Source organism: Aquila chrysaetos, chromosome 16 (assembly GCF_900496995.4).
Source record: "Aquila chrysaetos chrysaetos chromosome 16, bAquChr1.4, whole genome shotgun sequence".
NCBI lineage: Eukaryota > Metazoa > Chordata > Aves > Accipitriformes > Accipitridae > Aquila > Aquila chrysaetos.
The window spans coordinates 20,232,977-20,249,417 of NC_044019.1; the positions used below are offsets into that span (position 1 = coordinate 20,232,977).

General features: G+C 37.1%; 1 protein-coding gene across 5 annotated transcripts in view; it reads right to left on the reverse strand.

Annotated features, from left to right (window-relative positions):
• SYT9 (synaptotagmin 9) overlaps positions 1-16,441 on the reverse strand; it is a 73,594-nt gene that overhangs the window by 38,678 nt on the left and 18,475 nt on the right. For all 5 annotated transcript variants that reach the window (XM_030038169.1, XM_030038170.1, XM_030038166.1 and 2 more), the window contains exon 2: positions 1,452-1,803. In XM_030038169.1, coding sequence (XP_029894029.1) covers positions 1,452-1,803 — 352 coding nt within the window. The remainder of the gene's footprint in view (positions 1-1,451; positions 1,804-16,441) is intronic.

Below are 16,441 nucleotides of genomic sequence, written 5' to 3' on the forward strand. Positions count from 1 at the left end.
GCAAATGGTATAGGGTAGGGGTGGGACCCGGACAAGTCATGCCCTTGTGGACAGAGAGCCAGGCTGGGAACAGTTGCCAGAAGAAAGACCCGCAGAGATTCACAGGAGTGAAGATGTTGTCCATGCACTGAGGGTGCTGAGGCAAGTTCTTTTACAGACTGGGATTGCTGCTGCTTCTTGTGAGATGACTATGCTGTGGTGATACTGTGCATTTGTCATTTGATTAAGTATCAGAATTGCTGCCCCGTTGTAGCAGAGAAAGCCTGTACCTGACTCAATACTTTCAAAATACCGAAGACACACAAGAGCTCTTGCTGTTAGATGTTGGATATGAAATCTTTTGTTGTTGATGAATCTCAGGACATACTTATTTCCCAGCAGTTTGAAAACACAGAGGCACCAGCCCTGTACTGTACTTCTGCACTATTAGCCCTTAGTTGCAATGCAACCTTGCGTGTGGTAGCATGCAAGCTTCAGTATCCATAATTATAGCTTTGACTTCCCCATAGGTTCCTACAACAATATAAGCCCAAGCCATTCTTATGCTAATCTAAGGAGGAAGGGCACCTGGAGCTTTTGCTGCATAGCATTAATAATATTCTGGGGAATTCTCAAATTCTTTCTGAGACACGTTTTGGACAACTGGCAATTACTGAACTGGCTGCTAGCTGCTGTCATCTTACCCATGTTCAGGTGTGCCTGCAGGCAAACCTTGGCTAAACTTGCTCTCCCAGATGGCCAGAAAGGAGCCTAGCAAGAGCAATTGGGCTAGTGCTGTACCTTCTCCAGCTGAAGTGCTCTGACTCAGAAATTTACTGTCTCTTCACGTGCTGATCCTTCTTCTTACTGTGTGAAATATAATCCTTTTATCACCTGCCCCTGCATGCACTCCTACCCTCCCTCTTTCCTCTTCCCTCCTGTACTGGTTCTCCAGTTCCCCGGAGACATCACTGATTCTTGTTCACTCACTTTTCCCCCCACGGTCATAATTGTGGCTAAAATCTATGATTTTTAATCCCATTTCTAACTCTTGCAAGTGCTTCATTAGCTTGCCCTACTTTTCTTCTTTGGCCATTTTAAAAATCTTTGAGGAGATATTACCGAGTGTTCGGCATCAGCGCTAAGTGCAAATGAATATGCCTTACAAGCTAAATCTAGGCTGTTCTGGTACTTTAAGGGACACACAGTGCTCTGTCTTGCCTAGCTTCTGGGGGAGAAGCACAAATGAGACAGTATTTGATAGACGAGTGGAATAGCATTGTGATCCTGTCCTTTTAACCTAAGAGGTTTGTGCACCTCGAAGAATAACTTTTGTGCATTATTTTTTTTTTAAAAAGAATGTGGCAAGTAAATTATGCATTTTTAATGGATTATTGTACTGGATAATCAAGCTGTGCTCTTTTGACTGTATCTGTATTCATTAATGTCAGAGAGAAATTGGAGTTACTGACCGAGCAGAAGAGGTTGGTTCAGTGATCTGACGATGCATTCGCACATTGTGTACGCAGTTCTCCTTCGTTCCCGCCTGAGCATCTAACGGAATATCAGGGGAGGTGTGGCTGATCTTCATGGAGGACTCCGGATAGGCTGTAGGCTGACCCAGATAATCCTCACTGTAGTCATGGTCATTGGTCTCCGTATCTGTGTAGTTCAGTGATTCTTGTTTGTTGTCTTTGTTCCCAAATGGCAGACCACGCTCTCGCCAAGGGATCCAACAAAGCTTCCAGGATACGAACAGAGAGACACCAAACAGAGCAAGACCACAGGCTGTGACAACTAAGGAGAGCAAGCTTATTGAGATATCTGCAAACAAGAAAAACACATGCATGTCACATCTTTGTGCTCTTTGGAGCTCTGCATCTCCAAGGCATACAATATGTGAAGTAATCATCTCTGGATTGCAGATCTACAAAAATTAAATTCTGGTCCCTGCAACAGACATGTAATAGAAACACATTAAATGTTCTCTTCTCCCCCCCCCCCCCGAAAAAAATTAACCTTGTTTGGAATTCATTATAAGGCTTGTCTTGACAGAACTTAGTTTGTGTTTTCTCTCCATAACCTGGGTGGGATGAAGGGTCATTCTAAGTAACAAAAGGGCTGTTCATTTGTTCACCCAGCTTTCTACCGATGCAAGAGCAGCGCCTGCAGTACATTTTGTCTTTTATTCTCCTTTTATGTAGTGCACTTTCCTCCACCTCCTTTGCCAGCTCTTACTATCTTCTCTTCCAGAGGCTGTATTATACTTAAACACCATGAAAATATGCGCACATGCATGTGCACAACATGGGTTTTTTTTAGTTATTCAAATGAAGTATCTTGTTTCATTATTTTAATTCCCTTCTAATCTTAGACTCATGTTTGCAAATTATTTTGGACTATCAATACATGGCTTGCTATTCATAATTTAGTTTAGGTACCAATATCTCTTTGAAGCTGAGATTTTTCTGGTTTTTAACTCCAAAGGCTTTTTTTTTCTGTTTCCAAACTTCTGCTATAAAAAGGAATGTGGAGATGAGTTTTCTGTTGTTTTCCCCCACATTCCTAGCATTATCCTACTCCATAAGCATATCAGCACAAATAAGTTACAACTGGGAGAGGCTTTTTCTCTGTTTTGCTTTGGTTTAAGTTGCACGTTGGGAAAATGACTCAGTGGAACAGCTGTTTTTATGGTTACAGTGTTTTTGAAATGAGTTTCTCTGTGGATTACATAACACATCATGCCCTAAACACAATTAGTAAGAATTCTATTTTACTGCCTCAAATTATAAACACAACCTGATCAAAGCAATTTTTCACACTACGTGTAGGTTCAGAATGTCAGGCTGCATCTCTCTAGCTAACAGCTAGCCTGAATTTTCAAAGGATGGCATGAGGTTGAAATGTACTGCTCCTACTAGGACAATTATTTAAGAAGGACAATTCAGATGAAACAGCCTCAGCCAATTTGAAAAAAAAAAAAAAGAAAGAATATTTTTCAAAAAAGTGGAAAAGTCAATACCTTCTGCCCCTGCTGTGAGTCTCATTCTCACTAGCCAGACAGATTAAATTTCTGCAGAGGGGTGAGTGACACTACCATCAGTTTCACACAGGAGCTGTTCAGTTTGTTTTGCATGCTGAAAACCCATTTTAAACAATTTTAGCCAGCGTGGCCCTTTCTGTCCTTCTTCCAGTCATATGAAGACAAAGCTCATTAACAGTGGGGACAGCACAGCAGCTGTTTGGAATTATAGCAAAGAGTTTCGGAACGGAAATTCATTAAAGAAATTCCTCCCGTGCATAAAAGGCAATCTGGGAGAAAGCAGAATGGTGGTTCTCGATATTTTTGAAATATTTACTGGTAAGCAAGCCTGGCAGTGGAGGCAGAGCACAACCTCTCCATTTGATTAAAAAGCAGAGGAACTGGGATGCAATAGTGAAAGAAGACCTTCAGAATAAAGCAATTTGTCTTGGATTCCCTGAAGGAGAAGGAAGATATACATCAGAGGTCTGCAAAAATGTCACTTTTTCAAAGAACCGAATCAAGTAAATGGTCCAGCATTGAAAGAAATGAGAAATTGGGAGTTGTCAGAACAAGCCAGAAGATTACAAGGTGAGAACTGGAGACTGCCTAATGCCAAGGATGTGTGAAGGTGAGGAACAATTGGAAAGGTAGACCAACATTCCCCTACCTTGAGGATGGCTTCAGTAGAGGACAGAGTCATCTAGAGAACTGACATCGTAAGAAAAAATACACAAGTGTAATACAAACTACTTTTCACTTGGAGAGTTTGAAGGGCTTTAATAATGTACCTCTGCATTTAACAGCGTAACATTGAGAACCCTTATCTCACAGCTTACTTTCGGAGAAGCTGGGTAATAAACAGTTCAGGTAAGTTGCCAAGTTGCAGAATAAGAAGGGATTATTATTCATTATCTTGGCTTTACTTCTTTCTCACTCCTTGGGAACCACTTTTGTATGAAATTTTTGTTTCTGTGGGTGGAAAAGGGGCAATCATGTATCTGTCTTACTTCTATGAAAGACAGTGGGGCTAAAGGGCAGTGCTCTAAACTGTTTACCTTTTACTGGACAGTAATTTTCATTTACTGCACACCTGGCTGGCAATTTTCAGCAACTGGGCAGGGCCAGTGTGAATAGCTGGGTTGAGTGCAGTCCCAAGTGAAGATTTTTGGCTGCATCCTGGAGCTGCTTTTACGTTAGCCATTTGTACTGTTACATACTGTATTTTCTGTACAGTTTTTACTCCATCCTTCCAGATGTCTCAGTTTTTCTAAGCCTATTTGTCTGTATTCCCATGTGGTAGCAGTACACATCTGATGCCAGTGATGTTCTCTGCTTCGTAACGAGAGCAGGGTCAGCCTTTACCTGTTTCTCCTTACAAAAATCAGAGATCTGCAGCACAGAAAGTGTTCCTCAAAAATCCAGCTGCTTCTCAATTCACTCTGCTTTCACAAGAATTAGAGCAATGTGTTTTCCAGAGCAGTATCTGATCTAAGTCTACACTGCAACTGTGAATCAAAGTGCAGGCGAGCACTATAGGCAAGGCTGAGCAGTTTACAGGCAGGCATGGGCTTCGGGAGCAGTGAGGAAAGGTGCTCACTATTTCAGAAGGAAGGTTTTTTTCAGTGTGCATGTTTTGCCATGTTTTTGATGGTCATCTGTGCTCACTTTTAGCATTTGGCCAGTTCCATTAGTGGCTCACTAAAATACCTACTCTCTGTACCTACTCTGCATCGATACGAGCTCTTGATGCTCTGCAACGGAGAACCTCGCGAACAGAAGGCAGGCCCCGGTGCCACAGGTACTTGCATCGATCTCTTTCCTGGTGCAACCACGAAGCCAGCCAAGTGTCTTGAGGTGTTGATGTGAATACAAGTCAAAATTTCTTAACTATAGCTTCTTGATCATGGCTGCAGAGTGACCTGAGCTCCCAAATTCCAGCAGGTCAGAATACCTGGACAATAGTATGTGTTGATAATGGGTAATTTGTTCCATAGAAAGTAAGCCCAAATTTTTTGTTAAAAACATGTTCTTTTAAAATGGGTTAAAGGAACCAATCAATGCAATTGCATATACAAACAGTTAATTTTTATAAGCACATCCTCTGCAATGTGCTTTCATATACCAGTAGAGGCAGCCTTTTGATAGACAGAAAATAAGAAGACAGATCTTACGGGTGGCCCCAGATTAAACACTCTTGAGACTAGAGAGCTTCATCTAATTTTTTGCCTATTAAGACTGTAACTTCATTGTTAGAGGACTTGGAAGACACTGCCATTATTTCCATGCAGTTGTAATAACTCAGGTACTCAGCTGTGGTTTGCAGTAAGGCCACAGACACATAGGTTCCCTGAATATCTTACTCATGGCATGTCTTAAAGATATTCTGATGTACTAATCAATTTTTGACCAGGTTTTCATGTCTGAACCCTTTTTAATCTACTGACTTTCAATTTCTTATTAATCTCCTGTACTTATCAGCATAATTAGTGCATTTGTTCATTTTTTGGTAGCAATCACAAGGTTAGAAACAATGCAGAAATAGCAAGTCAAATAATAGAATTTTCTACCTATGGATCACATCATCAGTTATTATCACAGACTGGAGAGATGAGCATGGCCTTTGTCTCTGGGACAGATTTTATTACAATCAGTTTTATGACAGCTTTATCAAAAAGACCTAGTTTGGTTATTGAGTCATTGTTGGATCTTTTTTAAATTTTTTACATTTTAAAGTAGACCTAAAGAAAAATCTTTATGTCAAGAGAATGTATGATAGGAATATAAATTCTCTCGTCTTCAGATTACCCTATTAAACAGAATCACAGAATCACTGGGGAAGGGACCCTCCAGATCATCTAGTTCAACACCCTGCTCAAGCAAGATCACCTAAAGTAGGCTGCCCAGGACCATGCCCAGACAAAATCTCTCCAAAGATGGAAACTCCACAGCCTCTGTGAGCAATGTATTCCAAAGTTTGACGACCCTCAAACAGGCTAATAATGTAATTTTATTTTGGTAGGGAGAAGATAGTAAGTGGGTAACATTTTTTTAGATCACAATACAAAAATATCAATGAAGCTCTAAGATATAGCTACACTTTGTAGATTATCTAGTAAAAAAAATAATTATGCCCCTATTTATATTGCGCAGGTTTTTAGTACAGACCTACTGAACATAAGCTCTTCTATTGACTTTGAATGAAATCGTAGATTGTTCCAAAAGAATTTTAGGTAGTGTTGAATTTATATATACGTACTGCATGTTTCTTGTTCAGTATTGGAGGTTGTAAGACCAAAGGTAAATGTATAATGATTCCATTCAAATTCTGACAGTACAAAACTGCAGGCCTGTGCCTTGTTTTTTCTGGCACAAATGGTTGTGCCATACCCTCTAAAACTCTGATGTTGAAAAAATTTATGAAAAATTTAGACATGTGAAATACATAAATAATAGTGGTGGTTTTGACTGTTCATATGTGAAACAAGGAATGAAATATTTTTTTTTCCTTCTTGTGTTTATTAAGTTACCATTTGGATTGCTAAATATTATACAAAATCCAATATCTAAGTTAGCCAACAATGGGAGAGATCAATACCTAACGCAGATCAATGCATGTGTCCAGATATGCAATTGGAGTTACAGAGTCAAAAGGCACAAACTAAACTATTTGGATTCATCTGACTCCAAAAGATGCAAATAAGAACAAACATATGAAGAGGAAAAAACTACCGGGGATTTCTGATCAACCAGGCACAGACAGGACATTCGATTAAAAGAATTGCTGATCATTAATATAATTATTTGGGTAATGAAGTTGTTGGTTGCCTAGATGTGATTGGTGTTCTATCAAATGAACTCCTTTCCCAACAAACTGGCTGTAATCTGGTTTAACTTGAAGATGAAAGAGTTTTACCAGAAATCCTAACTGGGAGAGTTCTTTTAACAAGTTCTTATTGAAATAAAACAAGCTTTCTTCTCTATGCTTATTTACTTTTCTATTAAAATGAGTATTCAGATATTCCAGCATTATTGTAATACACACATTGATTTATTAGGTGAAGTTTGGCTAGCAAGAAGTGAAAAGAAATTTAGTAATTTAAAATCTTGCAATAGAAGCAATCTTTTCTGATTTAAAACCCAACAAATTTTGAAAGGCGTTCCATTAAAATGCTAAAATTAACTTGTTCTGAATAATCATGTTACTAATCTTTAGGATATATTGGGACAGATCACTCAATCTGTGAATATGATTCTGTCCAAATTCAATGGTAATTTCAAGCTGTTACTTCCTGAGAAAAAAAATGTTCCTCCTTTCATTAAGTTTTTGTTGCTTAGGGGGAGATTTTAAGGAATGGGAAGTGGTTAGACATCTAACTTCTTGAAAAACAATGGAAACATCAGTGCCTATTGTTTAAATCCTAGCTGTGCTTTTGAAAAACCTAATTGTCTTTCTTTCATGCAAATACATCTACAGAAGGTTAGCCACAATTCAGCTCAGTAATTGTACTGTAAGAGCAACTTTTTTTCTTTTTAAACCTAGAAGTCTAAGACCCTAACTTTTCCAGAGGAGATGTGTTGTTAGGATGAAGTATCTGAAGTACTTACTGAAGCAGTTTTAACCTAATATTGCAGTGTAGTTTCATTTGTGCCTCACAAGTTTTTCTTAATTAACATAGCTGGCGCTTGTTCAGGATGAAAGGTGTCTCTTTGCAAAGACTCCTGAGACAAAGGAATAATTCTCAGCTAATATATTCTTCTCTGAAATATTCCTGAACACAGTTAATTATCGTTAACACTGTGTTTAGAAACTTTCTGGAAAATTCTTTAAAGTAAGGCAGCTGAAAACCAAGGGGGTGAATCTCAGATTATATTAATTTTATTACACATACAGACTCCAAGTCTTATCTGTCTGACCCTGAAATTTATGAACATGGACCAACAAAACAGGCCTAAGTGAGATCAGTGACAGGGTTTCATATAGTAATAACATTTTCCATGATCTAAAAATGTATTTGTAACTGGGCTTTACTGGTATTTGAGGCTGTCATTAGCTTTTAGATACTTTTTTTTCAAGTTATGTGTTCTACATCTTATAGGTAGGCCTTAGGGTATGTAAAGCTCTTGTGTTGGTTAAGACACTGTTCTAATTCTCGGAGTGTCTTGCATATGTTTTTATTTACAAATTTCAGTTTATCAGTGTATGCTTTCTCTTCATCTGCTTTGCTTGGGTTACAAATTTGTGTAAAGTTTTTTCCAGGTATTGCTTAAAATTAACTAAGTTTCATAAATGAACTAGATCAATGAAATATAATCCTAAGACTTCACCAAGGTAATTATTAATTAGTTTAAATGTACATAAATTCCACAGCACAATTTCAATATGAAATGAGAATTACTAAATGGCCATACAAAATACTCACAACAAAAAGTGCATGAGCAATAGAGGTTTCTTTACTCAGAATATTTTTCCAGTAGCAATTGCAGCGATATAATTCAAAACTGACACAAGATTGACATGATAGTTTATTGGTAAGATCACAAAATTAGAGCTTTAAGCAAAAAAAAAAAAATTAAAGCAAATTGTTCATGGACATTCATAAACAGGAAAAAAGGACTCAAAAGATAGCAAAGTAGTCTTTTTTATTTTGTATCAGAAGAAAGATTTTAGTTTTGCTTATTAAGAAGGAAAGTTATGTAAGCAAAATGTTTTGTTTGTAATACAGGTAAGGTGACTCCATATTGAGAGAGTTTATTAACTGCAATCAAAATTGTATGTAAGCACAACACTCGAAAGTATACTTGCTGAAGAAAACTGATCAGTCTCTATGATAAAGCTTAACATCTGTAACCCAGTAAGTTAAACTTGTTATAAGAATTTCCTCGTTTGCACATCTATTTCCTCTTAATATATTTAGTCTGCATTAATGCACATTTCCTTGACAACTTAGCTGACGTAATATTCTGCTACAGTTTGTAAGTGACAAAAAATGTCTTTACTAATCGGAGAGCCGACTGAATGAGCTTTAAGTGATTCTTAAAGACACAGTTGAGAGGAGTCATATGTTCAAGGGCTTGCATTTTTCTTTCTGACATCTTGCAGTAGTATCTACTGACAAAGAATTATGTTGTTCCTCTTGTGAAAACTAAAGCTTCTGTTTCACAAGCAACATGGATACAAACAAGGCATAGTAGAAAATAAAATTTGTCATGACTGCATATACGCAACTTTAATAAGATTTATCGAGGTTCCCAGGCCGCAGACTTGGTTCTTTTTGGTTATTCCCACATTCTCTTTGAATGCAAACTTCGCACAACTGGTAACATATGCAAAATTACTGTATACGTTTGGTCTTCTAATATCCAGTGAAAAATAGTATAATCTGGAAAAAATGCATAAATAATACAACAGAAGAGAGGACACCAGTTTAAAAGATACCATGCCAGACTGTCAAGTACTCTATGTGTAACATGACATGGAGATGGCTTCAATGGCTCTATTTCATCCTGTTAGGCAGAATCAGTTAGGGTGCTACATTTGCAGGACAGGAAATGTAGCTGGAGCAAATGGATATGAATCTTCTAAAAGCCATTTGGCATTGTTAGCTTGTTAGCTAAAGGGAGAAGCTGGCGATCTGCTGAGTGGGAAAGACATTTTTGGAGTATACGTTTATACTGCAAATTCATACGACCATCAGGCCTGTTAGGTCCTTCGTGCTGCAAAAACTGAGTAGCTGTGCTTTTTAAGAGTTGCAGTTCCCATGACTGTAGTCAAGAGCTGTAATGCACATTTCCACCCACTCACTTTCTCTGCTACTTCTTGGGATATGTTAAATAGAATCAGATTAATTATTTGCTTGGAATAAATAATATGATATAGTTAGACTTTTCTTTTTCTTGTAGGACCATTCACAAGGCGAACTGAGTTGCTAATTAATAATTTGCAAATGTTTATCCTGTTTTTTTTAGGGGATGAAAAATAGTAGTTCATAGGGTTATTGAAGAATTTAACTTCTCATCTAGTTGTAGAAAGTCACTAGTCACTTTTGGCAAATACCATATATGTTCCCTCATTGGCAGAATGAAAGGTTTTAATAGAGAAATGAATGATGAAGAATGAATAAAGAACAACCATGCTTTCTAGTAGAAATTTTTGGACAAATTGTGTGTGTTAACAAGTATGAAACTTTCAAGATTTGTGAACATTTTCATGAATAAGCCATCAGAGCACACATTAATCTTGAATGTTATGACCCTATGAATAATAATGAAGAGAAATTGCCATTTATTTCTTCAATATACAGCCAGTAGCAGGAAGTCCCCAGGTTATGAAGAAGAGCAAACAGCTTATTTGAACCGTGCCAATAAGCTTTAAACTCCATTATAGTCCTTGAAAGCCCAGTAAGTTGCAATAAATAGTAAAGAAGCATTTGAGAGCACTAAAAGAAATGAGAAGCATTTCATTTCCCACTTGTATGTATCTGTACAATAATTTTTGTATCAAAGTGCTCAAAAGAATAGTTACAGAGATATGTTATAAAAAAATAATAACAAAGTGGCAACATTTTCTGCAAATTTTTAACAAATTCATTTTAATTTTGATCCCCTTTAGGGCACAATCTTTCCTGGGGAAAAACAACAAAAAAGTACTTACCCAAATGCTTCATTGAATGACTTTCTTTTGGTGGGAAAAATCTGGTGGAATTAAATGACTTTAAAGGACCATGGGAGATGTGGACAGACCACTAAAGTGTTTAAAGGAGGTTTAGCAAAATTTAAGTTTCACATTAATATCTAAAGACATGTATATGTAAATATATATACAAACACATCTATAATGTGATGAATATGATGTAATATGATGAAAAAATATTTTCACAGAACTAGCCATAATGATTAATAGGAATTGCATCGCTCATATAGTTCTAGAAAAAATCTACAGAACATATTTTTCTTTCAATTTTCCATTTTCTTTTCTATTGGAAGCACTGAGTTTCATCTACCAGTTGGCTACTTGTCCCTTTAATTTTCTTAAGCCCAGTAGAAACCATTAGCCTTTCTAATTTTGAATAACCTAAAAAAAATTATCTATTTTTGAACCTTACTTTCTTCATTTTGGTTTTTTTTAGGAAATAAGTATGTAAGAAATAAGAAGAGTATTACTCTTCTGGGCAATTTATGTGGAATAAAAGTGCAAGCTTCTCTTTAAAGTCAGATTGCTTGGAATGGAAATGAGGTCAATTATTTCATTAGCTTGCTTTTCAGAATCAAATACTCTAAGCCTATATTATGGGAGTTTGGCACATCGCAGTGGTTCAATATTTACCATCCTTCCTTTACATTTAAGAAAGAGCCAAAATTCATTTGCTTCCTGTATACTGGCAGATCATAAAAAGTTTGCCGCAAGTGTTGAAACCTCACAAGGGACTTCAGGAAAGTTGCCTGCATAGACTGATGTGGATAAAGAGGAAATTTATTACTTATCTTGACCTTCATGAAGATAATGAGATGTTTATATCTGTTTTTCAGTTTGCCTGGTCTTTACTTTTTTTTTTCCTGAATGACTGCACTCTCAGCCCTACATAATATCTAGACTAGAAAGATAGTTTACAATATTCTTAAACTGCTCTCGTTAGGACTTCTTCATACTAACTGATTGTCCTGGACCTGTTACACATTATTCTTCCTGAAAAGTAAACTATCATAAACCACTAGCATCTTAAACTGACTAAATAGCCTCATTTTTCCTTTAGGAGGCAGCTGGTGGCATAAGGAGAAATAAAGACAGCTTTGAAAGCATTTATCCTTCTCAGATGAGGAGCCAGATGCAGTGTAATGCTCACGTTGACTTTTTTTTTTTAAAGTATTTCAGAAAATCAGCCATGGTGAATGTATTATCTATCTGCTCCCATTTTATAAAATGAAGCTTTTTGGTCTGATCCATATGTATTAGGGTGTAATGGAAGTCTTACTGACAGGGACATTTACTACTAGGAAAGATAATGAATTAGTAATTTACAATCAGATCAAGTTTACTATGAATTTACTGTTAGAAAAAAAAAAAATGGACTGTACTTCTTTCCCATTCACACTCCTCTTCATCTCCAGAGAGCAAAAGAAATGAGTTCAAGGCTTCTACAGACTTAGGAGTGGGTGGGTAATTCTGGAAATCCTGTCTGTCTAAAATACTGTCTAAGAGAAAATTGTAGAACAGATACAAAACCAGAGACATTGGGAGCAGAAATTCAAGAGAAATCTAAAGTGAAACAGCTTAAAAATGTAACAGCCAAAGAACAGAACTGAGAAACAGATTTGGTAAAAAATTATCGTTCAGACTGCTCTTCTGCTTTTTCATTCCTAGAAAATGTTTACTTTAAAGCTGAGATGCTTTCGGAAGCCTTCCTAATTTTGGCAAATCCAAATAGAAAGGAGAACTTCAACTTCCTTATTTTTGCAAAGCGTATCCTAAATAATGTATGCCTTGAGTAAGAATTGAACATATCTGGATTTCTGCTTTCCTAGGTGTAATTGTACAGTCGTGCAAGACATTCCTTATATTAAAGGGAATCTGTAAAAAGAACTAGTAGCAACAACTCTTTGAAGTTTTCTTATGAACTACACAATTTCATGTTATACTTAGTTGTGAATGTAAAATTGAAACTGGACAGCCCGAGGAGTTTTTCTTCTTGTATTTAACTACTGTTATGGAGAGGAAAGCTGATATACTCTAATTATGACCAACAAAGCAAATACTAAACACCGTGTAGTAGTGACAGAGGCCCACCCACCCCAGATTACCAGACCCACCCTGATCAATATTTGTTACCAAGAAACAAGCAGTAGAGTCTTATCCTGTTATTGCAGTGAGCGTACCCAAATTGCGCACTGGGTTACAGAAATGAATGCACTGAAGTTTGGATATTGACAAGGATGGTAATAATCTTCATGCCCAACAGTTACTTTCTGAGGCTTGTCAGTATTCTTACTCCACATCATGGAGGAGGCATCCAAATATGTGGCTTTCTCACTGAGTAGCAAACTGGCAGGCAGCTTGCTGTCCGATAGTTGACCGCAGGGACAAATTCAGGGGTTTACTCTCTACAGCTGCTGATCTAAGCACTTTTATTGAGCTACAACAGATTAAAAAAAGAAAAAATCAAGAAGATAATAAATCAGAACCGTGCATTTTTAGCATCAGTGAAGTAACTGTGGGATTGCTACTCTCCAAAATCTAGATGTCAGAGTTTATAGATGTGATGCAAACTGTTGTCAGTGACTGGTGAAGATTAATGTACCCTTAAATTCCTTGAGTAAAATTGGGCAGAGTTATACCTGGAGAAATGTGGCCCTACCACATGGCCAAAGGGGCATGCTCAACAGACCAGTTACTGTGAAAGATCAGGAGTTTCTGAGAACCTGATGGATTCACAGGGAAAACAAATCTTTAGAAGGAGAGAGGTGGGGGACAAGGGACGAAGATGAAGGCTTGATATAACCCTCTGTGCCGTTAAGTTCTAAATTTGCCAATCCCTCTTGTACCTTTCTGTCAACAATACCCATAGCTGTGTACTATAGAAACAATCAGATTATAATAAAATATAAATGCCAAAGAACAGTATCAATAGCTAGTTCATTAAGGCTAGAAATTCTGGCAACTGTCAAGATTAAGATGTTTCCGCTTTTATGGAAAACAGCTTATTTTTGCCCTTACACCTATGTGTAAAAACAGAGACATTTTCTAACAAACACAATCCTTCAGAAAGGCCTGCTGAATCAGAATTTGATTTGTTCTTCATTCATCTTAACATAGAGGTCAAGATACTAACACTTCAGCATTTCAGGGTTTTAAGGCTGATAGTAACTGAACTGAATACATTAGCTTTGCATCTGTCTGGAGGCTTCAAAAGCTGCAAGGGGCTTCATGGTGCATTTTGCACCCAAGAAAAGCAGGAAGTGTTTTTATTTTAGATGTTTAAGAAACACTGTGAGCCTTTTTGCACAAATAAGGCAACATCCACTTGCGAGCACCAGAGACTCTAAGGTCAGTGGAAGGATCAGAAGCTCTTACATTTCATACAAGAAGTCATTTATAGCAATGTCTCCCTGTTGAACCCTATTTACCAGTGTCAACCACTGTGAAGAAGTGCATTACTTCAATGCATCTAAAAATGTTCAGCAATTAAAAATTAACAGTTAATACTTTAAAAGTGTCCTGAAGATTTTGATCTACTTCCCTCAATGATCATGAACAGAAGCAGTTCATACACTCCGTTTTTCAAACATTGCAGACTCAGGCAGATGGCTCCACACCAATTTACCTTGTTTTGTGTGTTCCAAGGTTTCACCTTTGCTTTCTGTTCTTCTCCCTCACTCCATCCCTCCCCTCCGATACACACACTCACACACGTACATCCCAAGTCTAAGATATATCAGCGTGGGTGGAAAGCTAAGATCCTGAAGTATATATTAAATTCATAGAAAGTGACCACTGACATAAGCTTAATGAATGATGTTGCCTCTAGGGCTTTGGTGTTTTAAAAAATTACTAAGTTCTGATGAGTAAAATAGATATTGAGGGGCATGACTCCTCCCAGATCTGTAAGGCTGGAGCCACAGTTTACTGTAAGGACCTCGCTCCATTCTGACTGAGTTTTGATGAGTTGTATGAGAAAGCACTGCAAAATGCAAGCTTCCCTCCTTGATCATACAGGTACTGAGTCACCATCCCTGGAGGTATTTAAAAGACGTGTAGACATGGCGCTTAGGGACATGGTTTAGCGGTGGACTTGGCACTGTGAGGTTTATGGTTGGACTTGATGATCTCAAAGGTCTTTTCCAACCTAAATGATTCTATGAAAAAGCCATCAGTTGATGGCTTATCACAGTGACCTCAGAATTACAAAAATAAATCCTCTGTGCGCCTATGATACCCTGATTTTTACTACCAACTAGATACAGGCTTAGTGCGTGCCCAGCAGTATAACTTTTCAGGAGTGATTAAGATAAGGGGTCATCTGACACCTTTCTTGTCAAAGTCTTCAGACTACCTCTCAGGCATGATGTATTCATCATTACTGTCCATTGACTAACAGTATGCCTCCTGCCCTCTTGGATGACGACAAGAAGGTCATATGGATGGAAAAAAAATGCAAATCCAGATTTTTAAGAGAAAGATGTAATGTCAAAGATTTTTAAGAGAAATATGTAATGTAAAAGATTAAGAGAAATTTGCAAGCTATCTTTTTTCAGATTTTGTCTTTATTTAACAGCTTAGTGACCTCTGCTACATATCTGAGAAATAAATGACAGCCTTCTGTCCTTATTTAACTAATTGGTTATGTTGCCATTGTTGATAGGATGAATAATTTTTTTTTTTTTTTTTTAAATCAAGGTTTATTCAGGAAAGCCACTAGAAAGCATTAAAATTTTGCATGTGTTCTCTCCGAGTGTCTGGACATACACAGTTAAAACCACTGGGAGTAAATCTGGATCTGACAAATGTTAATGGAATGTAAACAGGGCAACAAATGTGTTCAGAAACCCTAATGGATATTTGAAGAATTGTTTATAGTGTTTTTCAATCCACATTACCAAGTAGCTTTGGAACAAAGCTGTTAAATTATCACAAAGATTAACCTGTTTATCACTAAGTAGCTTTTTCCCTCCTTTTATACATGTCAATGTTATTTAAATGCCTTTTTACAAATAGGCAACAGAAAGCAAGATGGAGCACAGTTGCTCAAGGTGAAATTGGGTAAATCAGTTGAAAAGTTAAAAATGGAACCCAGATCTTCTCACTTCTAATTTTGAGTCTAGCAACTTTCCAGTTGCTTCTAGTGAAACAGCATGCAACTAAATAGAAGGGATGCAGAGAGTTTAATAAGCATTGCTTAGCACACAAGCAAGACTTTGACCACTAAACAGATGGTATGGCTTTTTCAAATAATCTAGTTATAAATGAGTTAATTAAATAATTGAGTTCTGAGAAAGCTGTCATCTCTCCAAATGCACCTGCTTTCTGTGAGACAGCAGGCATATTGCCAACACGTAAAGTACCAACTGATACAATGAACAGACATTTGCGGAAAGAAAGTGGAACAGACAACTGAAAAGCCATGTCACCATACTCTGTAGCATAAAGGGACTGCTAAGCATCAGTTCTTAGGTTGTAAAGCAAAATAATTTGGTTTTTTTCAGAGTAGATCCCAGAAAGCCTGAAATACCACAAAAAGCAATTACAATCAACATCTGTAATAAAAAAATGAAACATAGGTTTTGATAAATGTAACAATGCTGGAAGATCTAAGCAGAAAATCCAAGCAATGGTATTTATGTACAATCCTAAACGATTCCTACAGTAAAGATTTGTAGTAGTCTTCTATACCCCATGTAATATAACACATCTTCTTTTGGTATATACATGTACATGTAATTGCCATC